The sequence below is a fragment of the Urocitellus parryii genome, chromosome 3 (assembly GCF_045843805.1).
Source record: "Urocitellus parryii isolate mUroPar1 chromosome 3, mUroPar1.hap1, whole genome shotgun sequence".
Lineage (NCBI taxonomy): Eukaryota > Metazoa > Chordata > Mammalia > Rodentia > Sciuridae > Urocitellus > Urocitellus parryii.
The window spans coordinates 212,465,938-212,492,548 of NC_135533.1; the positions used below are offsets into that span (position 1 = coordinate 212,465,938).

General features: G+C 36.7%; 1 protein-coding gene across 1 annotated transcript in view; it reads left to right on the forward strand.

Moving 5' to 3' along the window:
• The window catches only part of LOC144253892 (A-kinase anchor protein 9-like), a 110,443-nt gene extending 100,987 nt beyond the window's left edge, over window positions 1–9,456 (forward strand). The window contains exons 31-35 of the mRNA XM_077796552.1: window positions 3,276–3,480; window positions 5,772–5,857; window positions 6,960–7,044; window positions 7,559–7,698; window positions 8,805–9,456. Coding sequence (XP_077652678.1) covers window positions 3,276–3,480; window positions 5,772–5,857; window positions 6,960–7,044; window positions 7,559–7,698; window positions 8,805–8,842 — 554 coding nt within the window. The 3' untranslated portion in view covers window positions 8,843–9,456. The remainder of the gene's footprint in view (window positions 1–3,275; window positions 3,481–5,771; window positions 5,858–6,959; window positions 7,045–7,558; window positions 7,699–8,804) is intronic.
• The last annotated feature ends 17,155 nt before the right edge of the window (window positions 9,457–26,611 follow it).

Sequence of the window (26,611 nt, forward strand, 5' to 3'; positions counted from 1 at the left end):
CTATTCTTCCCTACTACCCCCCACCTTATTGTGAATTAGCATTCACAAATTAGAGAAAACATTTGGCCTTTGGTTTTATGGGACTGGCTTATTTTGCTTACCATGGTATTCTCCTACTCCAACCATTTTCTGGCAAATGCCATAATTTCACTCTTCTTTAAAGCTCTGAATAATATTCCATTGAGTATATATACCACATTTTCTTTATCCATTCATCTGTTGATTGACACCTAGGTTGGTTCCATAGATAAGCTATTGTGAATTGAGCTGCTATAAACATTGATACAGCTGCATCACTATAGGGTGCTGATTTTAAGTCCTTTGGGTATATAAACCAAGGAATGGGATAGCTGGGTCAAAGGGTGGTTCCATTCCCAGTTTTCTGAGGAATCTCCATACTGCTTTCCATAGTGGTTGCACCAATTTGCAGTCCCTCCAGCAATGTATGAGTATGCCTTTTCCACCACATCCTCGCCAACATTTGTTGTTGCCTGTATTCTTGATGATTGATTGCCATTCTGACAGGAGTAAGATGAAATCTTAGAGTAGTTTTGATTTGCATTTCTCTAATTGCTAGAGATGTTGAACTCTCTTAAAGCTGTACATTAAGAAAGGTGTTTTACATACTAGAGGATAACTACCTAAAGGAAAAGGAAATCCATAATGAAAGTAGCCATTTCTTTTTTAATCCCTCTTTTTAAAAATTTAACTATAACAACATACAGAAAAGTGAACAATTCAACTCTTCAGTATGACATTCTTTTTTAAATTTTTTTTAATATTTATATGTGGTGCTGAGGATTGAACCCAGGGCCTCGCACATGCTAGGCAAGCACTCTACTGCTGAGCCACAACTCCAGCCCCAGTATAACATTATTATATGAATGTCTGTGGAGGAGACATTGCTTGTGTTAAGAAGTAGAACATTGCCCACATCCTAAAGCCACCCCCTCTTTAGAAACTTAGAGGTTATCCTGATTTTTCTTTAGTTTTATTACTAATTTATATATTCCAAAATCATGTTAGTTTTTCTATTTTTGAACTTTATCTGTATATTTTATGTCTTGCTTCTGTCACCTTCCTGAATTATCCCAACTTACTGCATTTATCTATAGTTCATTTTTGTTACCATATAGAATGCTCTTGTTTGGATATTCTACAACTTATATAATATTTCATTCTGTAGTTGATTAGATTTGGATTGTTTCTGCTTTTTAGCTATTAGAGTCAATGCTGTTGTGGACACTGTTGCAAAGTGTCCACAATTTCTGATGCAATTGTACTTCTGATGCAATTGTACTTATGTCTTTCTAGGAGTGAAATTGCTGGGTCATAGGATTCATATCTTTAAATTTATTAGAGAACACCAAACTATTTTAAAGAGTAGTTTTTTTTAGGGGCTGCAGTTGTGGCTCACAGGTAGAGTGCTCACCTAGCACATTGGAGGCCCTGGGTTTGATCCTCAGCACCACATAAAAATAAATTAAAAATAAAGATATTGTGCCCAACTACAACTAAAAAATAAATATTTTTTTAAAAAGTACTTTTGTCAATTTGTGCATGCACTAGCAGTATGTGAGAGTTGTCTTATATACAACTTTGCCAACTTTCCGGTATTGTTAGACCTTTGCTGCCAATCCGTTTGGCGTGCAGTACATAATTGTAGTTTTAATTGATTTTAATTATTCAAGTGGCTTAGTGCTTTTTCATATGATTATCAACTATTTGGATTATTGTTTTTGTGATATGCTTGCTTGGATCTTTTCCCCACTTTCTGATAAAAGTCTATTTAATTTAACTATAAATGGAAATCGTTATTAAATTCTTATCATATCTATTGAGGACACATGCATCTTTAGTAACTGTTTCATGTAGTAATGATAGAAACACCTGTGCTTTTGCAGACTTTAAAATCACAACACAAGCTCAAAATTTGTCATTGAAAAGCTGAATCATGTTAAAATTCTTCAGAGAAAACAGGTATAATAAGTTAAATTAAACATATCCCTGTAGACAAAGGCTTAATTGAAAAGTTTTAAAGGGAATTAATATTGTTTATATAGAATGCTATTGAAGTCTTATCTCTGTAGATTCATGTTTATATGTGTAAATTATTAACCTCTACCCCTAAGAAATAGTTTTAAAAGCTAAATTAACATGATTATCATCTAAAGTCAATGTTATGTCCTTCTTGTAATATAATTCTTACTAATTGTAATGTCTGTTGATGAACTTTGCTAAAATTTAATGACTATTTAACACCCAAGTAAATATGTCTACAGACCTTTTCAATGTGCATATGTACATAAGTATATTTTTTGTCATAAAAACAGGATCCTGATGCATATTTTGTAACCTGTTCTTATTTAACATGTCTAAGATTTTAGTTCAGGCATTGAACTCAACCACTGAGCCCTCTTTTATATTTTATGTAAAGACAGAGTCTCACTGAGTTGCTTAGCACCTCACCATTCCTGAGGCTGGCTTTGAACTCATGATCCTCCTGCGCCACTAGGATTACAGGCTTGCACCACCACACCTGGCCGAGATTTAAATTCTTGAGTTTGTTTTCATTGTAACAGATGTGTATTATGGAGGTTTTGGTTCCTTTTTATTGAAAAAAACAAGATCTCAACTGGAGTTTGGACTTCTATTTCTGGAACAATTATAAAAGTAAAGTTCCTAAGGACTGTCTGCAAAGAGAGGCTGAACAAAAGAAGCAACCATTATAGTCATAGATACATGAATAACTCCTACAAGTACTATGTGTGATTTTCAAAAGTTCTTGGAGGGCTGCGGTTGTGGCTAACTGAGTGAGGCACTGGGTTCAATCCCCAGCACCACATAAAAATAAATAAATAAAAGTATTGTGTCCATCTACAACTAAAATTAATAAATAAAGAAAATTTTTTTAATTTTTTTATATATTTTAGTTTTAGGTGGACACATATCTTTGTTTTTACATTTACGTGGTGCTGAGGATAAAACCCAGTGCCTCATGCATGCTAGGCAAGCACTCTACCACTGAGCCACAACCCCAGCCCCTGTTGTTAAACTTTTATTATTTTCATAAATACTTCTGAAATCTTGGCTACTACCACTATGAGGAAAACATGCATAAAGTTTATTTGTATTAAACTTTGGGGACTGTAATCCTTTCATGATTGCTTTGCAGTTATCTCCTATGTTACAAATCAGTTCTTATCAATAAAATATTTATAAACCAAATAGGAGTTACTAGGTTAAATTATAAATATTGATCATTTTTTCTTTAGAACTTTTGGAATATACTATGCAGCAGAAGCAGTCTCAAATTCTGGAGATGCAAGTGGAGCTCAGCAATATGAAAGACAAAGCAAGTGAACTTCAAGAACACCTGGTAGTTGCTGAACTAAAAAATGAACTTGCACAAACGGAATTGGAACTTGAAACAACACTCAAGGCACAGCATAAGCATCTAAAGGAATTAGAAGCATTCAGGTATACCACACTTCCTTATTATAAACGTGTATTAGTGAAGGAATTGGAGTACTTTTGTCATAAATATTATGCAGATATTATAAAAATAAAATACATGTTGTTTAAGTAGCATGTGATTTTGTTATTTATAGGAAAAAACTACAGTAGAGGGTGAAAATCCCCAATTTTTCCAAATTATAAGTTTAAGATTGTTTTGGCCCAAACAGTATTGTGGCCCTCAGTTCTATTTGAGACTTGTATAAGATATACTTGTGATCTTTATTTTACCTCCAGCCAATATGAACTTAATCTTTATGATCTCAATATGTTTCAGAATTTAGTTAGCCAAAATACACAGTATTTGAAGATATAACGCTTATGAAAAGGATATATTTGTTGGTGTAAATACTAAGGGAAGAAAAAAAAAAGTTTGTATAGGATTTCTTTGCCATCCCTAAAATATAAATTTCTCTCTGGGTTTTCATCCTTTTAGCAAGGACTCTTTATTCTGTACTGTGTAAATATACCCTTTGGAAAGGGCCTTCTTAGGTACATGCAGCTGGTGACTCAAACTGGCACATCCAGTCCAATTGTCATTTTTTAATTTGAATAGACCCATGAACTAGCTTATACATACATAGACATAAGAGAGATCATAAAAAGGAAAAGTTTTTTTTTTTTTTTGAAAAATCACACCTCAGGCCGGCATACATCTGTCTTCCTTTCCTACTAAAATAACCTGTTTTTTACCCAACTCTGGAAAGCCCTGGTCTACCTCTGCATTCAGGTCCAAGGTTGGCCTTCAGGGATTCTGCTAGTGCTTTTGTCACTCTTTTCCTAGTAGTTACAAGCTAGGAACTTTGGCATTCATTCCATATGTGGTTGAAACTACCTTGTAGTCATGAACCACTACTGTCCTCTTAACTAGTAGATAAGATAATCGGGGGCTGGGGCTGAGGCTCAGTGGTAGGGCGCTTGGCTAGCATGTGTGAGGCACTGGGTTTGGGATGATCCCCAGCACCACATAAAAATAAAGGTTTGTGTCCATCTACAACTAAAAAAATAAAATAAATTTTAAAAAGATCACTCAGACACTTAAGCTTCTCCATGTGTTCCCTCCTTTTTATTTCTCTGAAACTCAGCAGAGTCCCAAAGGAATTTTGTTTCTTAAAGTAGTTCTTGCCAGGTCACATTTGATGCTTCTTCAAAGGATTTTGCTTTTTTTTCTTCTTCTTCTTCTGAAAAATGTGAGTTTTGCTTTTGTTTCTGTGTTTTTAAACTGGAAACTTGAGTTTCCTTAGTTCCAAATGTCAGTTCACAAATGAGAAAAACAGGACAAGGAGGGGTTATTATAAACCCAGTAGGGACAATTAGCCTGGTCTCTCTATTGCACCCATGCTGGCTCTCTAAAAGCAGATCAGGTCTTCCACCGTGCCTGCCTCTTCTACTTATTGTAGTCTCACACTCCAGTTTCTCCTTTCCCACTTCTCATTCCCAACATCACCTTGTGTCTGGCAAACAAAGGGTAATCACTGGCAGATACATTGATGAAAAAGATGTAATACCTGCCTGAAATCCAAAGACAGCTCACTTTCTGTTGGGGAAGGGCCATATACTCAGAACTTAGGAGACACTCATGTGAAGTCTCAGGAGTTAGCCAGTCATTTTGATTAGAGGAATTTGGGGAGACTTATATTTTGACTCTCTTAAAATTGAGTCTTGAAACAGACTGGTTCCACAGTGTGCTTTCACCTTCAGAATTATGATCCTGACAGAGCCCTGGCACTCCAGAAAGCTCTCTAAGCCAAGATGGGCCACACAGCAAACCTAATGCAGCTGTATGATGACATTAATACCCCCATTCATTTAAAGCCAGCATTGTTTTTTGTTCCTGGTCACATGGCCTCACCCATCCTCCAGCTTTCCCAGCTCCCTTTTATGGGTCCTTTTATTCTTTTTTCCTCTCATCTACCTATCATCCACTATTCTGTTTCCTGCGGCTACTTTCTTTCTGTGTATTTTTTGCCCTCCATCTCTTCCTGTCTCATTAATCTGTAAAGCTAGAACCTGATTCTGGCAACACCAAAGACCTCTGTTTCCCCTTGGAAATGAGGTGAGGGGAGCTTACAACTGTGTTCTTCTGTTCCAGTTAATTTTGCCATCAACCCAGGCGCATGTACATAGTTTTGGATTAGGAAATTGTGATTGTTGAAATCTGATCTGTGCTCATATTTAAATGATTTTTGTAGAAAGTATATTTTATGATCTTTATAGATATGCTCTGATGTCTTATCTTGGAATCTTTTTTTTAGAATGAAAATTTTGGTTCAACGGTGGCAGCAAGTCACAGATTCTGGTTCTACCAATGTTAACAGGGATGGCTTTGAACTGAATCCAGGTAAAGTCAAAATAGCATATTTCTACATTTACAGCCCTCTAAAATTATTGAAAATGTAATATCTTCCAAATAGCAAATTCTGAAGCCAGTGTTTTCCAAAGATAAAGGAGCTTATAACTAACAAGGCTAGGGACTTCACTGTTTTAAAGAGAATAAGAATTGCTGATTTTTATGGGCGCTGGTCTATACTAAGCCCTGCTTTTTTCATATATTCTGCCAATCTGATGTAATCACAATTACTATTATTCTCACTTTACAGATGAAAAATTGAGCACTGGAAAACACATGGTATTTGTCCCAGATTACCCAGTAGTGCTGCCCAGTAGGGGCACTTAAGGCTCTGGGTTCAAGAGAGAATAGCTATTAGTCATGTAAAACAGTTATGGTTTGAAGTTTTCATGATCTAATAATACTCAAATCATTTGAGTTTACTACTACGTTGTATAAAAATAAGAACAGTTAAAATTCCTTCTCTCTACACCTAGAATGAAGTAGAAAGAACATTAGGGCTTGAACATTTGGGATATAAGGATGAGGTCAAAAGTGGGAGAGCACAGAGTACAGAGAAAAGGGAAATTTCCATGAAAGTATTTTGAAATATAAATGCTTGCACTGAGAAATTTTTATCTGTGTCATACCAAAAATTAGCAAATCTTGATTTCAATTTTTTTCCTATAAAAGGAGAGTGGAGTCATAAAGGACCTGGTTACATTAGTCTAATTTTTCTTTTCCACATTATCTTTTCCCCCAAATGATAACACATTCAGAAACCCTAAGATTGAGGTCTTTTAGAAATAAAATACTCCAGTTCAGTAGTTTTTCTTTGAAGCATAGTTCAGATACCAGAAATACTCAATTTCAATAACAATATTGAAAGCTTAAGTTTTATCTCTTCTTTAGCAAGAATAATTGAAAATTATCATTATAAGTAAGACAGCATGGTATAATACACTATATACACATGGTATAATACTGTTTTGTAGAAATGTTCAAGGGCTTGGTTTTTAGTTTTTGTTGTGTTTTGCTTTGTTATCTTAACATCTTGCATTACATTAAGATGCTGAAAAGACTGACCCATTTTATCATTCTTCTGGTGAACTAGAACTAGATGGAGAACCAAGACCAACAACATACCGCTCAAGATCAGATCTGGATTCTCCTAGGTGCCTTTTACCGTTTCAAAATAGGTAAGAATTAAATGTATTAATATTTAACAGAGAAAGATGGACACTGATAGGACTTTGGCAGATGGACATCTTTAGTTGTAATTTGTTTAACCTATGGCCCAGAATCAAAGCTAGGTTTTAAATTTGTAAATGGTTTCTAAGGTTAACGGAAACAGAGCTGATCAAATGTTGCTTACTATATGCCATAGTTAGACATTGGAAAAAGTGTTGATTAAAATTGATAAGTCCCTGGCCGTTAGAGAAAATGTTAGTCTGCATGACAGATGCATTTTTACATATCCAGCATTTACTGACAAACTGACAGGTTTTATACTTGGCATTTTCATGAAGCCCTAGCTTCTTTGAATTTATTGAAGACCAATTTCTTTCCCATCCCAAACTTAGAAGCATGGGGGATATAGATCATATAATATGTACTTGGCCTGCCTTCCGGGGTGGGGGAGGATGCAGGTGTGTGATGTGATTGCACTGTTTCTGGGTAATTTGGTTCATGTACATTGCTTTTAATCCTTAGGTCTCCAGGCACCCTAGCTGATTTAAATCCTGGTTCCACAGTGTGCTCTCACCTTCAGAATTATGATCCCGATAGAGCCCTGGCAGATTATATCACTTGGCTAGAGGCACTACAAAGAAGACTTGGAACTGTACAGACAGGTGCTTAAGTTTAACCACTTATTGGTAGTGCCATAGTGCTAGACCCACAGCTCTCCTCATTTTGAAACTCCTTAACCCTCATTGTTTAGAATAAAATCTACTTCACTTACCAAGTTAGGTAAAGCTTAAACTGTGTAACCAGCAGCGCAACTAACTTTAGAGTATTCAAGACATGATATATCACCTCAAATCCTGCCCACCCCCAAATAATTCCCCTACAATCTCTTCATTCAGTAGATTGCTCATAGAAAATACATGATTGAAGACTAATGTGCGAAGGTGCTCTGAGGTAATGCATGGTAGAAAGTGGTGAGGCATACAGATACTGGTGAGGAAGAGGATTGATCACTTAGTACAACCATTATCCCTACTACTGCCTGGTGCTTTTAAGAGTGATCCAAAAAAAAAAAATTCCTAATTTTCTTTCCTCAAAAATATACCTGAAGTGTCATACTTGATAACAGAAGTGGATTCTCTATTCATTATGAGAAAACTTCTTTTCCCTGTCTTCCTTTAGTTCACTTCTGATCCAGAGATTTTGAATCATTTTAGTTTGAATTGTATTCAGTCTCCTTTTATAGTTTTTTTTTAACTTTTATTAATGATTCTCTTTTCCTGCTAGTCCCACAAACTCTGTGGACTAATATCAGATTGAGTTAGTAGTTATCTCTTCATTCATTCATTCAAAAAATTCATGTGTTTAACACAAGTAACTTGTAATACTAGGAAACTCTCATTATTATAGTTGAAGTCTGTTTGTTGGTTAAAGGTTTGTTTTGTTTTAAGCATCCAAATTTCATAAGACCCAGAATCTGAAGACCAAAATATTTTTTAGGATATACGAAAAATATATAGAACTTCAACCTTTAGAACACTTTATATTAGCATGATTCTTAATTCCTTGCTTTAGAACCACTCTTGATGACTTGTAAGTATAGTCAAAATCTCTTTAAAAATCAGTTGAACTATGAATAAGACGTTTAAGGAACAAAGGGCATTTTTTCTGATGGAGAGTTAAGAGTAATCTTTTTGTTATCTATACCAGCTAATTTATATAGAACAATCTAATTTAAAATCATGCAAAATGTCTTGTTTTTCTCTTACAGGTTCAACTACTACATTTCATAGTGGTATGAGAAGATAATACTTTAAAAACATCAAAAGTTGAAGTGATTTTAAACAAATTCTCTTTTGTAAATCGAAGATTCTTTTGTGCTTTTATATTGTGAATATTTAATGGGACCAAAACAAACACAGCTTATGATTGTATCAGATCTCTTGCACATGAAAACAAACTGGAATTTGTACATACAAGCATTGTGTATGTATTCATGCACAATAATCACTAAATTACATGTATATTTGCGGAATGTTAATTTAAATGATTAAATTATAAACATTGTGTATTTATCAAATGGGTGAAAAGATTAAACTTTTGCCGATATGATACTGCTGAATGTGTAGCTTGCGGTGTCCTGCACTTTTCATTTAAGGCTACTGAAATTACATGTTTCTGCTTAATATATTTGCTACTGGTGATGAAGACAGAAGATATCACTTGTAGACACCTATTTTTGTATAATGGTAGAAGTTTTGAATTTTATGGGGTATTTTGTCAAAGCACTGAAAATAAAAATGACTTCACCATTTTCACCACACTGTATTTGAAACTTCTTCATTTTTAACTGAGCCATATAGTTCCTGGTGCATATCCTCATAAATTACTTATCTTAAATATGCAAGACCTTAGGATTCAAACAGAAAGTTGTCCTTATATAATTGGATATTAGGGTTTTGTATGAAGGTTTTCCCTCTGCCTTTCCATCAACTTATATCTAAGGATAATATTTCTTAAAAGCCATATTTATTCAATTACATTTGGTGTTACATGTATGTCTTTACAATCTGTGGCCCACTATGACACAAAAATCATTTAGCTCAAATAATCTAAATTTATTAATTAGATTTCAGCAGAATCAAACAGAATTCCTGCTGCCCAACACAATTCAGACAGGGAAGCTGTCACAGATGTTGTTTCTTTATCTAGACTGTTCCAATAACATGGCAACTCACTAAAACAGGAATTGTATTTTTTGCTGATGTCTGGAGGATTTTGATGTCCTATGATTTAGATCAACACAAATAAGCATAGTAACGAGTTGTACATTCTTGGAAGTTTCAATATTAGCAGCTGGGCTTCAGTATGAGGATTTCTAAACATAGCAAAAGTATCCTAAAGCTAGTGGAAGGGGAGAGTTGTGGGTAAGAACCAGAAGCTAAAATGATTGCCATTCAGGACTATTTTGTTGTAGACACATGACAAAAGCAGATGGACATAAGGGGAGGGAGGGGAAAAGAGAGGAGGGAGCAAGAGAGGGATAGGAATGATGGTGGAATGAGTTAGACATCATTACCCTAAGTACATGTATAAGACATGAATGGTGTGAAAATACTTTGTGTATAACCAGTGTCTTGAAAAATTGTGTTCTACATGTGTAATATAAAATGAATTGCATTCTGCCATCCTGTATAACAAATCAGAATAAATTTTTAAAAATTTAAAAAAGAGCAGATGGACAAGTACTTAGCAACAGCAGTTCTCTCCAACTGTTGACCATTAAGCCTCCTTATATTAGGCCAATGCAGTCACACTACTCATGATTCTCAATAGTCTGTAGTTTAAAAACTAAATCCGTAGTGCTTCCCTAGCATACACAAGGCCCTAGTTTCAAGCCATAACACCATAAAGCAAAACTGAAATCAGACTTCACTAACAGAGCAGCTTTGCCTAGGGTTCTTAACTTTTTTCTTTTTTAAGTTGTCAATGGACCTTTATTTTACATATTTATATGAGGTGCTAAGAATCAAACCCAGTGCCTCACACATGCTAGGCAAAGTGCTCTACCACTGAGCTCTACCCTGACCCACCAACTCATGCTTATCACATAGTTAATCCCACCAACATGGATCTCTTTAGCCGTCTGACAAAGCTATCAATCCTGATTTTCAGAATGCTTTTAAAGACAATATAGGTATATATATACATATGATTCCAAAGAAAACCAATTATACACAAATAATTACTAAACTTTTCAAGTTGTGATATAGTACATATTAAAACATTAAAGTGTACTATAAGCCACCTATAATCCCAGCTGCCCAGATCCACCCACACCAACCTACCCAGGATCCCTGCTCTCAGTGGTCCTGGTTCACTCCTCCACAAGCAGGGCAGACACCACCAGAGTCTAGCCATTGGTGCAGGACTTCCCCTTCCAACCAGCAGACTACCACAGGAGGTCAAGCCCAGCGGCCCAGACCCACCCATTCCAACTTAAGCAGGACCCAGATCCAGGATGTAGTAGCATTTATTGAGGACACCAGCAGGGTCTGGAAGCCCAACATCAAGGTGAGGTGAAGACATACTGCACAGGTACCACAAAAATATAGAAAAGAAACTAACATCTCAGATCCAAACTGCAAGAAAGGCAGACACACAGACAACGTAAAAAAACAAGGGAGGAAAGTGCCCCCAAACAAACCAGGACACTATAATATCAGAACCCATAATATCAGTGAAGTTGATGAAATGTCAGAGAAGCAGTTCAGAGATTTCGTTCTTCTGGGTTAAACCCTTCCTTTGCAGTAACCGTTTTCATTTTTAGGTTTCACTCTGTTTTCTCCTATATGGATACATGTAGTTGGAACTCTAAATCAAACACAGTTTGTGCTAGCTCTTTGAAACTGGGCACAATAAAGTAGTTCCAAGTTCTATCTCTATGGTTTGTTTCCTATTGAAGTAGCCCCAAGCATAGACTAACGAGACTCACTTTCATTGAAAGTGGTTGCCAAGCTTCCAAAAAACTACGAGTTTCCTGAAATCTCAGCAAACATTTTTTCACCCAATCTTGATGATACTTGCAGGTAATGATCAGTACACCAATCCCACTTGGCTCACCAAATTTAATTCTTCTGGGTTAAACAGTTCGTTTGCAGTAACCGTTTTCATTTTTAGGTTTCACTCTGTTTTCTCCTATATGGATACATGTAGTTGGAACTCTAAATCAAACACGGTTTGTGCTAGCTCTTTGAAACTTGGCACAATAAAGTAGTTCCAAGTTCTATCTCTATGGTTTGTTTCCTATTGAAGTAGCCCCAAGCAGAGACTAACGAGAATCACTTTCATTGAAAGGGGTTGCCAAGCTTCCAAAAAACTACGAGTTTCCTGAAATCTCAGCAAACATTTTTTGACCCAATCTTGATGATACTTGCAGGTAATGATGAGTACACCAATCCCACTTGGCTCACCAAATTTCATTCTTCTGGGTTAAACCGTTCGTTTGCAATAACCGTTTTCATTTTTAGGTTTCACTCTGGTTTCTCCTATATGGATACATGTAGATGGAACTCTAAATCAAACACGTTTTGTGCTAGCTCTTTGAAACTTGGCACAAAAATAAAATAGTTCCAAGTTCTGTCTCTATGGTTTGTTTCCTATTGAAGTAACCCCAAGCAGAGACTGACGAGAATCACGTTCATTGAAAAGGGTTTCATTGAACTCGTAGATCCAAAAAACTACGAGTTTCCTGAAATCTCAGCAAACATTTTTTCACCCAATCTTGATGATACTTGCAGGTAAAGATCAGTACACCAATCCCACTTGGCTCACCAAATTTAGTTCTTCTGGGTTAAACCGTTCCTTTCCAGTAACCGTTTTCATTTTTAGGTTTCCCTCTGTTTTCTCCTATATGGATACATGTAGTTGGAACACTAAATCAAACACGGTTTGTGCTAGCTCTTTGAAACTTGGCACAATAAAGTAGTTCCAAGTTCTATCTCTATGGTGTGTTTCCTATTGAAGTAGCCCCAAGCAGAGACTGAGGAGAATCATTTTCATTGAATGGGGTTGCCAAGCTTCCAAAAAACTAAGAGTTTCCTGAAATCTCAGCAAACTTTTTTACACCAATCTTGATGATACTTGCAGGTAATGATCAGTACACGAATCCAACTTGGCTCACCAAATTTTGTTCTTCTGGGTTAAACCGTTCGTTTGCAGTAACCGTTTTCATTTTTAGGTTTCACTCTGTTTTCTCCTATATGGATACAATTAGTTGGAACTCTAAATCAAACACGCTTTGGGCTAGCTCTTTGAAACTTGCAAGATAAAATAGTTCCAAGTTCTGTCTCTATGGTTTTTTTCCTATTGAAGTAACCTCAAGCAGAGACTGACGAGAATCACTTTCATTGAAATGGGTTTCATTGAACTAGTAGATCCAAAAAACAACGTGTTTCCTGAAATCTCAGCAAACTTTTTTTCACCCAAACTTGATGATACTTTCAGATAATGATCAGTACACCAATCCCACTTGGCTAGCCAAATTTCGTTCTTCTAGGTTCACACGTTCGTTTGCAGTAACCGTTTTTATTTTTAGGTTTTACTCTGTTTTCTCCTAATTGGATACATGTAGTTGGAACTCTAAATCAAACACGGTTTGGGCTGGCTCTTTGAAACTTGGCATAATAAAGTAGTTCCAAGTTCTATCTCTGTGGTTTGTTTCCTATTGAAGTAGCCCCAAGCAGAGACTGAGGAGAATCATTTTCATTGAATGGGGTTGCCAAGCTTCCAAAAAACTAAGAGTTTCCTGAAATCTCAGCAAACTTTTTTACACCAATCTTGATGATACTTGCAGGTAATGATCAGTACACGAATCCAACTTGGCTCACCAAATTTTGTTCTTCTGGGTTAAACCGTTCGTTTGCAGTAACCGTTTTCATTTTTAGGTTTCACTCTGTTTTCTCCTATATGGATACAATTAGTTGGAACTCTAAATCAAACACGCTTTGGGCTAGCTCTTTGAAACTTGCAAGATAAAATAGTTCCAAGTTCTGTCTCTATGTTTTTTTTCCTATTGAAGTAACCTCAAGCAGAGACTGACGAGAATCACTTTCATTGAAATGGGTTTCATTGAACTAGTAGATCCAAAAAACAACGAGTTTCCTGAAATCTCAGCAAACTTTTTTTCACCCAAACTTGATGATACTTTCAGATAATGATCAGTACACCAATCCCACTTGGCTAGCCAAATTTCGTTCTTCTAGGTTCACACGTTCGTTTGCAGTAACCGTTTTTATTTTTAGGTTTTACTCTGTTTTCTCCTAATTGGATACATGTAGTTGGAACTCTAAATCAAACACGGTTTGGGCTGGCTCTTTGAAACTTGGCATAATAAAGTAGTTCCAAGTTCTATCTCTGTGGTTTGTTTCCTATTGAAGTAGCCCCAAGCATAGACTGACGAGACTCACTTTCATTGAAAGGGGTTGCCAAGCTTCCAAAAAACTACGAGTTTCCTGAAATATCTGCAAACATTTTTTCACCCAATCTTGATGATAATTGCAGGTAAAGATCAGTACACCAATCCCACTTGGCTCACCAAATTTCGTTCTTCTAGGTTCACCTGTTCGTTTGCAGTAATCGTTTTCATTTTTAGGTTTCACTCTGTTTTCTCCTATATGGATAGAATTAGTTGGAACTCTAAATAAAACACGGTTTGTGCTAGCTCTTTGAAACTTGGCACAATAAAGTAGTTCCAAGTTCTATCTCTATGGTTTGTTTCCTATTGAAGTAGCCCCAAGCAGAGACTGACCAGAATCATTTTCATTGAATGGGGTTGCCAAGCTTCCAAAAAACTACGAGTTTCCTGAAATCTCAGCAAACTTTTTTACACCAGTCTTGATGATACTTGCAGGTAATGATCAGTACACCAATCCCACTTGGCTCACCTAATTTCGTTCTTCTGGGTTAAACCGTTCGTTTGCAGTAACCGTTTTCATTTTTAGGTTTCACTCTGTTTTCTCCTATATGGATACAATTAGTTGGAACTCTAAATCAAACACGCTTTGGGCTAGCTGTTTGAAACTTGGCAAGATAAAATAGTTCCAAGTTCTGTCTCTATGGTTTTTTTCCTATTGAAGTAACCTCAAGCAGAGACTGACGAGAATCACTTTCATTGAAATGGGTTTCATTGAACTCGTAGATCCAAAATCAACCAGTTTCCTGAAATCACAGCAAACTTTTTTTTACCCAATCTTGATGATACTTGCAGATAATGATCAGTACACCAATCCCACTTGGCTTGCCAAATTTCATTCTCCTAGGTTCACACGTTCCTTTGCAGTAACCGTTTTTATTTTTAGGTTTCACTCTGTTTTTTCCTATATGGATACATGTAGTTGGAACTCTAAATCGAACACGGTTTGTGCTAGCTCTTTGAAACTTGGCACAATAAAATAGATCCAAGTTCTATCTCTATGGTTTGTTTCCTATTGAAGTAGCCCCAAGCAGAGACTGAGGAGACTCACTTTCATTGAAAGGGGTTGCCAAGCTTCCAAAAAACTACGAGTTTCCTGAAATCTCAGCAAACATTTTTTCACCCAATCTTGATGATACTTGCAGGTAATGATCAGTACACCAATCCCACTTGGCTCACCAAATTTCATTCTTCTGGGTTAAACCGTTCGTTTGCAGTAACCGTTTTCATTCATAGGTTTCCCTCTGTTTTCTCCTATATGGATACATGTAGTTGGAACTCTAAATCAAACATGGTTTGTGCTAGGTCTTTGAAACTTGGCACAATAAAGTAGTTCCAAGTTCTATCTCTACTGTTTATTTCCTATTGAAGTAGACCCAAGCATAGACTGAGGAGACTCACTTTCATTGAAAGGGGTTGCCAAGCTTCCAAAAAGCTACGAGTTTCCTGAAATCTCAGCAAACATTTTTTGACCTAATCTTGATGATACTTGCAGGTAATGATCAGTACACCAATCCCACTTGGCTCACCAAATTTCGTTCTTCTGGGTTAAACCTTTCGTTTGCAGTAACCGTTTTCATATTTAGGTTTCACTCTGTTTTCTCCTATATGGATACAATTAGTTGGAACTCTAAATCAAACACGCTTTGTGCTAGCTCTTTGAAACTTGGCAGAATAAAATAGTTCCAAGTTCTGTCTGTCTGGTTTTTTTCCTATTGAAGTAACCACAAGCAGAGACTGACGAGAATCACTTTCATTGAAATGGGTTTCATTGAACTCATAAGATCCAAAAAACAACGAGTTTCCTGAAATCTCAGCAAACATTTCTTTACCCAATCTTGATGATACTTGCAGATAATGATCAGTACACCAATCCCACTTGGCTCGCCAAATTTCGTTCTCGTAGGTTCACCTGTTCGTTTGCAGTAATTGTTTTCATTTTTAGGTTTCACTCGGTTTTCTCCTATATGGATACATGTAGTTGGAACTCTAAATCAAACACGGTTTGTGCTAGCTCTTTGAAACTTGGCACAATAAAGTAGTTCCAAGTTCTCTCTCTATGGTTTGTTTCCTATTGAAGTAGGCCCAAGCAGAGACTGACGAGACTCACTTTCATTGAAATGGGATTCATTGAACTCACAGATCCAAGAAACTACGAGTTTCCTAAAATCTCAGCAAACATTTTTTCACCCAATCTTGATGATACTTGCAGGTAAAGATCAATACACCAATCCCACTTGGCTCACCAAATTTCGTTCTTCTGGGTTAAACCGTTCGTTTCCAGTAACCGTTTTCATTTTTAGGTTTCCCTCTGTTTTCTCCTATATGGATACTTGTAGTTGGAACTCTAAATCAAACACGGTTTGTGCTAGCTCTTTGAAACTTGGCACAATAAAGTAGTTCCAAGTTCTGTCTCTATGGTTTGTTTCCTATTGAAGTCACCCCAAGCAGAGACTGACAAGAATCACTTTCATTGAAAGGGGTTGCCAAGCTTCCAAAAAACTACGAGTTTCCTGAAATCTCAGCAAACATTTTTTCACCCAATCTTGATGATACTTGCAGGTAATGATCAGTACACCAATCCCACTGGGCTCACCAAATTTCGTTCTTCTGGGTTAAACCGTTCGTTTGCAGTAACCGTTTTAATTTTTAGGTTTCGCTCTGTTTTCTCCTATATGGATACATGTAGTTGGAACTCCAAATCAAAAACGGTTTGTGCTAACTCTTTGAAACTTGGCACAATAAAGTAGTTCCAAGTTCTATCTCTATGGTTTATTTCCTATTGAAGTAGCCCCAAACATAGACTGACGAGAGTCACGTTCATTGAAAGGGGTTGCCAAGCTTCCAAAAACCTACGAGTTTCCTGAAACCTCAGCAAACTTTTTTTCACCAAATCTTGATGATACTTGCAGGTAATGATCAGTACACCAATCCCACTTGGCTCACCAAATTTCGTTCTTCTAGGTTCACCCGTTCGTTTGCAGTAATCGTTTTCATTTTTAGGTTTCATTCTGTTTTCTCCTGTATGGATACATGTAGTTGGAACTCTAAATCAAACACGGTTTTTGCTAGCTCTTTGAAACTTGGCACAATAAAGTAGTTCCAAGTTCTATCTCTATGGTTTTTTTCCTATTGAAGTAACCCCAAGCAGATACTGACGAGAATCACATTCATTGAAATGGGATTCATTGAACTCACAGATCCAAAAAACTACGAGTTTCCTGAAATCTCTGCAAACATTTATTCACCCAATCTTGATGATACTTGCAGGTATAGATCAATACACCAATCCCACTTGGCTCACCAAATTTCATTCTTCTGGGTTAAATCGTTCGTTTGCAGTAACCGTTTTCATTCATAGGTTTCCCTCTGTTTTCTCCTATATGGATACATGTAGTTGGAACTCTAAATCAAACATTGTTTGTGCTAGGTCTTTGAAACTTGGCACAATAAAGTAGTTCCAAGTTCTATCTCTACTGTTTATTTCCTATTGAAGTAGACCCAAGCATAGACTGAGGAGACTCACTTTCATTGAAAGGGGTTGCCAAGCTTCCAAAAAGCTACGAGTTTCCTGAAATCTCAGCAAACATTTTTTCACCCAATCTTGATGACACTTGCAGGTAATGATCAGTACACCAATCCCACTTGGCTCACCAAATTTCGTTCTTCTGGGTTAAACCGTTCGTTTGCAGTAACCGTTTTTATTTTTAGGTTTCACTCGGTTTTCTCCTATATGGATATATGTATTTGGAACTCTAAATCAAACACGCTTTGTGCTAGCTCTTTGAAACTTGGCACAATAAAGTAGTTCCAAGTTCTATCTCAGTGGTTTGTTTCCTATTGAAGTAGCCCCAAGCAGAGACTGAGAGAGAGTCACTTTCTTTGAAAGGGGTTGCCAAGCTTCCAAAAAACTACGAGTTTCCTGAAATCTCAGCAAACATTTTTTCACCCAATCCTGATGATACTTGCAGGTAAAGATCAGTACACCAATCCCATTTGGCTCACCAAATTTCGTTCTTCTGGGTTAAACCGTTCGTTTGCAGTAACCGTTTTCATTTTTAGGTTTCCCTCTGTTTTCTCCTATATGGATACATGTAGTTGGAACACTAAATCAAACATGGTTTGTGCTAGCTCTTTGAAACTTGGCACAATAAAGTAGTTCCAAGTTCTGTCTCTATGGTTTGTTTCCTATTGAAGTCACCCCAAGCAGATACTGACGAGAATCACTTTCATTGAAATGGGATTCATTGAACTCACAGATCCAAAAAACTACGAGTTTCCTGAAATCTCTGCAAACATTTTTTCACCCAATCTTGATGATACTTGCAGGTAAAGATCAGTACACCAATCCCAATTGGCTCACCAAATTTCGTTCTTCTAGGTTCACCTGTTCGTTTGCAGTAATTGTTTTCATTTTTAGGTTTCACTCTGTTTTCTCCTATATGGATAGAATTAGTTGGAACTCTAAATCAAACACGGTTTGTGCTAGCTCTTTGAAACTTGGCACAAAAAAGTAGTTCCAAGTTCTATCTCTATGGTTTGTTTCCTATTGAAGTAGCCCCAAGCAGAGACTGACGAGAATCAATTTCATTGAAAGGGGTGTAAAAAAGTTTGCTGAGATTTCAGGAAACTCGTAGTTTTTTGGAAGCTTGGCAACCCCTTTCAATGAAAGTGATTCTCCTGAGTCTCTGCTTGGGGCTACTTCAATAGGAAACAAACCATAGATATATTACTTGGAACTACTTTATTGTGCCAAGTTTCAAAGAGTTGGCACAGAAGAAAATTTGGTGAGCCAAGTGGGGTTGGTGTACTGATCATTACCTGCAAGTATCATCAAGATTTGGTGAAAAAATATTTGCTGAGATTTCAGTAAACTCGTAGTTTTTTGGAAGCTTGGCCACCCTTTTCAATGAAAGTGAGTTTCGTCAGTCTCTGCTTGGGGTTACTTCAATAGGAAACAAACCATAGAGATAGAACTTGGAACTATTTTATTTTTGTGCCAAGTTTCAAAGAGCTAGCACAAACCGTGTTTGATTTAGAGTTCCAAATACATGTATCCATATAGGAGAAAACAGAGTGAAACCTAAAAATGAAAACTGTTACTGCAAATGAACGGGTGAAGCCAGAAGAAGGAAATTTGTTGAGCCAATTGGGATTATTGTATTGATAATTACCTGCAAGTATCATCAAGATTGGGTCAAAAAATGTTTGCTGAGATTCCAGGAAACTCGTAGTTTCTTAGAAGCTTGGCAACCCCTTTCAAATAAAGTGATTCTCGTCAGTCTCTGCTTGGGGATACTTCAATAGGAAACAAACCATAGAGATAGAACTTGGAACTCCTTTATTGTGCCAAGTTTCAAAGAAATTTGTGCCCATGGACCAAGACAAGTTGTCTGTGTTTCTATTATCTTCTACCCAAACACATGGCATTTTCTGACTCTTCACCAGTGAGAGACATCTTTCTCTTTACAATTTCCTCACATTTGCTTATCCATTCATCCGGATAGCCATGTTTTCTGCCCTGCTTTCTGGCAGGCCTTGGGTCAGAAGAACTTCAGGGCATCAAAAAGTCTGGTAAGCTAGCTAACCACAGCCCTGATGTTCAGGAGTTTTGTACCCACTGGCCCTGGGTATCAAAAGCATCAGGGAAAGAGGGATCCAAGCAGCAATTGCATTGCATGCTAAAAAAGGACAGCCACTTCAATAAAGGGCAACAGTTTACACGAAGCACGGTAAGAAATTCCCTACCACCACCATCACCTTCCAAATCTGTCTCTTGTTTTAAAATGCAATCACTGTGCTGGATTTCATCATCCTCTTCCCTGCTAAGATAACTCCTAACAGGATATCAAGACAGTTCTTGGTGAACCCAGTTAGATAACATTGTGTTGGTTTTACTTTTGCCACGTGCAATGAAAGGCAAAGGAGGAATGAGGGTGATACAAGATACTGCCACCCCAGGCTTATGTTGTCTCTCCATTCTGAAGACTGAACTATGGTACATGGCAAAATGATAAAAACTCAACCAGTTACCATCACACTCAGTTATCACCTCTAGGTCAGCATTAGCTCCATGCTTAGCAATTAGTTGGAAGAGAGAGAGAGAGAGAGAGAGAGAGAGAGAGAGAGAGAGAGAGAGAGAGACTCCTCTTTCCTTTCATTTTCAAGATTTTTGAAAGGAAAAAGAAAGTTTTAAAAGAACTGAAGATAAAGACCAAATGATAAAAGAAACAATGGTTAATGTTTGGCAGACATTTTCTTCAGATTCACATTCATATCTTTATCCTTATTTGGTAAACCTCCAAGATCTCACACACCCCCTCCTCTCTGCCTTTCCATCATCCTAACCCCACCCCCAAGTTGGAATGAAACTCATTCTTCTCATGTTCCCATAACATTTGGTTCAAATAGAATAGATTACATGTCGCTTTTTTTCTCTCCAGTGTGCCTTGTAATAAATGTTTGTTAAATCAAATCAAAGATCATTAAAAACACTGAAAATAGGTGAATCCCTACTGCGTGGATAGGATATTTATCATGAATAGTCTTAAAACTGGAAATTGTCCCTATGTAAGGTACATAGTAAAAGCTATGGGAGAGTGGTGGATGGATCTAAAGTATGTCAGATTAGCAGGAGGAGGAAGAGGAAGAGGAGGAGGAGGAGGGTGATGATGATGATGATGATAATAATAATAATAATACAGAATCATATTCAGAAGCCAAGATAGACCTCCTATTCTCCATGTGACTGAGAGTCTATTAAAATTTAGACTGCATGGGATGTTTCTAAAGTAAATGGGTACAGCTAAGGAGAAGCAGTTTAGAGTCATGGTTAAGAATGCAGCCTTCAGCCAGGTACTGTAGTGCATGCCTGCAATCCCAGCAACTCAGGAGGCTGAGGTAGGAGGATTGCAAATTCAAAGCCAGCCTCAGCAATGGCGAGGCACTAAGCAAGTTAGTGAGACCCTGTCTCTAAATAAAATACAAAATAGGGCTGGGGATGTGGCTCATAGGTCAACTGCCCCTAAGTTCAATCCCTAGTACCCGCCCCCCTCCCAAAAAAAGAATGCAGGCTTCAAATGTAAACAGTCTCTAGTGGCCAAATTGGGGAATGTTCAAACAATAAAATAAATGATAATAGTGATAGATTATAACTAATAAAATAGAAATCCATGCAATCCCCACTGACAAAAATAATGATGACTCTTCCTTATACTAGAATGCAACTAATAACTACAGAAGGAAAGAAGAGAAAATCACAAGATGGCAGATATCACTGTCTCATGCAAGTATCATCAATAAATGCTAAATTTCATTGCAAAAGTATGATGAGAATGTCTCAAAATATCATTTGACAGCAAATGAGTGAGACTTAGTTTTTTGGTTGTTTTTTAATTTTTATTTTTAATTGTAAATTGACAAATTATAGTTATATATATTTATAGGGTGCAAAGTGATGTTATAATTTATGAATACAATGTGTTTTTTTTCAACAGTACTCACATTGAGCACATATCCCACTTCCTATACTGGCTCTTAACAACTGCAGACTTTTTCAAAAATTCAGCCTCATCCAAAAATATATTCAAAGAGATGTGCTTCAGACTCAACAACAAAAAAGATAATAAAATAAAATAAAAACAGTTTTTAAAAGGTTCCAAAAATACTTTGATTTATAGATGGAGTTTTGAAGTAAATAAATAATTTTTCAAGAAAAGCACTTTGAAAAAGCATCCACATTTCAGATATACAGATTCTGGACTCAGATTTTTAAAAGTTAGATTACATTTTAGACAAATTTTATCTTTGTTATAACCAGAAAATCTTATGAATCAGATAAACAGCAGTTTCTGCCTTTTTGTACTTGGAACTATAATTGCAGCTCTTTATTTGACTAAAACACACACATATAAGTCTTATTCCTAAATGTTTTATGGCAAATATTTTATTTTTAGGTACATTTAAATTGGGGGTGCCCCGTTATAGTGCACAGAACCTCTTGGGTTCACCGGTAGCACTCTGGGATTTCACAAAATCCAAGCTGGAAATTATAGTCCTGAAGTAAGACTCCAGCAACACAGGATTATAGAAAGTCCTGGTATTATTTCAAGTCAGGATTTTCTTCCATATCCAATTTCACCCAAAGTCGAGCATTAGTCAGCCTGCACCTTTCATATAGCAGAAAGGAGATTTGATTAATGTGATTTCTTTGTAGAAAAATCTAAGAAGATTAAGGCACAATGATATAGGGAAAGCATGCCCTTTCTCAACGTGACATTCTTCAGCACTATATAGAGGTCTGAAGATCTTTCTAGTCATTAGATTGTTCACACCAGCTGCATCTGAAAGAGAAAAAAAATCTATCATCAGGGAAAACTTTCAATTTTTCACATTTTAGTTTCTGTCTCACGAACAGGTCAACAAATCTAGAGGTCGGTATTGATTTCATTCTATAACTAGGCAGGAAAGGGCATCTTTCAAGGAAACATTTTCAGATTGTTCCCCCATCCACCCCACCCCTCCTTTTGGAACTGTTTTGTGATGGTCCTTGGGGAAAAAATTAGAACCTTCTAAATGACTTTTGTACTCAGTGAAGCATAATGCAAAATAAATCCCGTTGGGGATTTCCAATAACTATTTTCCATCTGTGCATTCTGCAAATCTAATACTAACCAGGAGGCATGCTTTTCTGATATGAGAAAATTAATTCAAAGCTGGTTTTAAAATATATATATATATATACATATACATATAAAATATCATCTGCCTTTTCCACTTTTAATTTTATATGTTTTTGTGAAAAAATATATTGAGAAAAAAAGAATAAAATTAAAATACTTTTCCCTAGACCCTCTCAACTTTCCGAATGAGTATTATACTCCCTCTGCTTCGCTCAAATGTAGGGCATTTGAGAATGTGATAGATAAGGAAGTAAATTACTTTCAATAGACCATTTCCAAGGTTGTTTTCTCCTTGGACTATCACATGTCAATTTGGTGGATATGAATCTGAAGATTCAGTTACAATGGAAAGGGCTACAGGGTCAGAACTCACTGTGCAGCCGTCTTTATACCTCTCAGCCACCCAGCTAAGACACCTCAGTGCTCACAACTTAAAGAACCCCTACTGTACCAGTCAGGGGCCTCTTGATCCCACACTCCTCTTCAGAAATCTGACAGCCCACACAAAGCTACCTAAATGGACATGAAAACTACCTTAGTTCTGGGGAGGAAGGAAACTGATAAACCTGGCATTTAACATCCATATCTTCAAATATACTTTATATGCACATATAATGTTGCTGACACTTAACTCCTAAATATTAAAACAATACAGACTTTTGATAGTCACTGTTATCACCATCTTAGCCAAGGAATCTGTAGAATATTAGTATGTTAGTTAAGTAGTTACCTTAAGAACTACTCCTAATTTTGATGCATGAATCCTAGTGTTGGTAAAATATGAGAAATAAACTACAACATAACTCATCTCAGCGAAAGCAATAAAATATTTTGAATGGAACAAAGTCACCAAACTCCATATATGTTCTCAAGGAAAATCCTAAGGTTTTATTCTTAACATCACAAAGAAAAAAATACAAATCCAAGAATTCTCATACTTTACAGTGAAACAATAACTAGAATGCATCAATAATGCCCTTATAGTTTATTCCTAGTAGGTCAAACCATATAAAATTGTCATTTTAGAGGTTAAATACCAGAAATTTTGTGTTGCCACCTAACGCTAATCCTGCACTTCATTCAAGTAGATCTAGAATGAAGCCACTTATCTCCATTTCTACCACTGCCCTAGTTGAATCCATCATCTTTCCCTTAGTCAATTTCAATAGCCTCCTAACAGATCCCCTTGCTTCCATTCTCCTCTATAGTTTATTCTCTCTTCTTCAGCAATAGTGATCCTTTTTTTAACTTTTGAAGATTAATGTACATAAACAAAACGTCAAAAAACATGAATTTCAACTTGAGGAATTCTCACAAACTGAACACATCCATGTAACCAATGCCCACGTCAAGCAATAGAATATTCACATAAATGGACTCATGCCATGTACCTTTTTTTTTTAACTACATATTGTATTTGTGATGTGTTCTCTCAGAAATCTGACCACCCACATAAGTTTAGCTAAATGGACGCTATACCTACCTTAGTTCTTGGGAGGAAGGAAACTGATAAACCAAATGTATAATACCCATATCCTTAAATACAATTTGTGCTCACCAATGATGATGCTGACACTTAACTCCCAAGTTTTACAACAAGACCTTCATGTATAAACAATAAGATTGTTACATAGAGCAACAAACCTTTCATTCTCATTGCCACGTAACATTCCATTGTATCACAATTTCTTTCTTTCCACTGTGGATGAACCAAAGTCATCTTTTTAAAAATGTAAGAACAAGTAGCTTCTCCACTTAAAACTCTTCATTTGCTTCCACTTGCATTAAAAGATCCAAAGTCCTTACCATGGTGCTGCCCCACCTCTACGCCCCGCCCAAGCCCTCTCTGCCCCACGATCTACCACACAGCCTTCTTTCTATTGCCTCTCTCTGTTACATGCTAAGCTCTTTTTCATTCCTGAGTGGTTCTTTCTGGCCACTACATCCCATCTTCTACCCACCCGATTCAAAGCCAAAGGTGTGGGGTTGGCTTGGTCGCATCCTTCCTCTTTAAACTAAGGTCGCCTTCTCAGAGATGTCTTCCGTGACCTTCTTGTCTAGAAGAGCACCACCTTCTATTTCACACCTTGTTTCATGATGACTTTCCACTTTGACTCTGAGAGGAAAATATTAAGGATAAAGTGCCAATATTATCGATAGCAAAGAAGAACTATAATTCAGTTCAGGGTTCCACCCGGGGAAAAATGGGGGTAGGGTGTTAACATCTAGGGTACGGCCAAACCTCAATTCATGAAATCAATTCAATTTAATAGAAATATCATTCTAGCCAATTTATACAAGATAGAGTTATTGTTTTTTTAAATGGTTAACTATTTAGTTTTTTAACGTTACTTTGGCATCCTAGACCGTCCATATAGAATTAAGGGTTCCAAGATGTCCACAACTAAAGAAACTCAGAGAGCAAAATCTTCCTATCCCATCTCTGGATTCCTAACTAGACTTCTAAGGTGCCCTGCCACATGCCTCACCGGAGTGTCTCCCCTGCAGGAAAGTGGCACAGACTTCCCACAAAACTGTTAAAGAGTTCCAAGAACAAAATCACTTCATCTGCAGAAAGGGAGGTTTTATATGGAAAGCATTTACAGTGTTTTCTACAAAGCACAAAATGTTTCTACAAAGAAAAACGAAGCAAGTTTTACTCAGCTTTTCAAACTAAGCCAGAGTTTTCAATAAAGCAACTAGAGAGAGTAAACCAGTGCATTTATGCAATTTGCAAGTCCGGGACACTCCTAATTAAGCAAAGAAAAGTGGTATATAAAAAAGTAATGTATTTTTAAAGGGTAGTAGAGAAATTAAATGTGTTGAGTTTAACGTCTTCATGAAATAAGCTTCTTATCCTGGTAAGAAATGGGTCACAGCAATAAAAGTATGCTGTAAATTCAACTTGACAAATGAGAAAATGAATTCCTGAGGGTAAGGCCTATTAAAGGAATATTTCAATTTAATCATGCAATGAATATTTTTGAGTAGCTTCTATATACAAGAAACTGCCTTACATACTTTAATGAGGTAAAACATAGTGTTAGTTAATATAGTAATTTGTTCTATTACTAATTTCTCAGTCAGAATATAAAAAAGATCAAATATAAGAAAAAAAGTTAAAACCCTATATAGAGATGCCAGCTTCCAATATTTGCTTATAAACTTCAAAATTCAATGTGCTACACCCACTGCTTAAAGACATGAGCAGGGCATTAGTCATTTAAGTGAGCTAAAGCGACCTGCCTCTTCAGCATAAAATGTGATATGATGCCACCTTATGGCTGAAAATACAACGTTTTGGTTTGGGATGAATAAACAATCATTTTCAGATGTATGTTTTCAGATCCCCGGAGGAAAAGGTGCCGAGTATGACTAAACCTGTAAAATTCACAATTCTAAATACCCAGAATCAACTTAATCTTGGAGGAAAGGACAGAACAGTGACAATGCCAGGGTGCAATGTCTAGCTTACAGGAAGAAAGCCTCTTCAGGTAGCCTTCTGTCAAGGGGCTGCTCACCCACCTGCCCACTCAAGGTATTTTCATAACCAGTGTCAGCTGGGTTTATTTTAATTTTTTTTAGTTGTAGATGGACACAATATCTTTATTTTATTTTTTTAGGTGGTGCTGAGGATCGAACCCAGTGCCTCACGAATGCCAGGCAAGCGCTCAACCACTGAGCTACAACCCCAGCCCCTCAGCTGGGTTTTTCTAGTTCAATATTTATTGTTCTTTACTTCCAGGTTCATACAAACAACAAAAATATAAAATGCAACCAAATCGAAATTTTTGGAATTAGCCACAGATAGCTTACTAGTAGGTTGAATCATATGAAAGTACCATTTTTGTGGATCAAAAATTGTCAGATAAGGGCTGGGGATGTGGCTCAAGCGGTAGCGTGATTGCCTGGCATGTGTGCAGC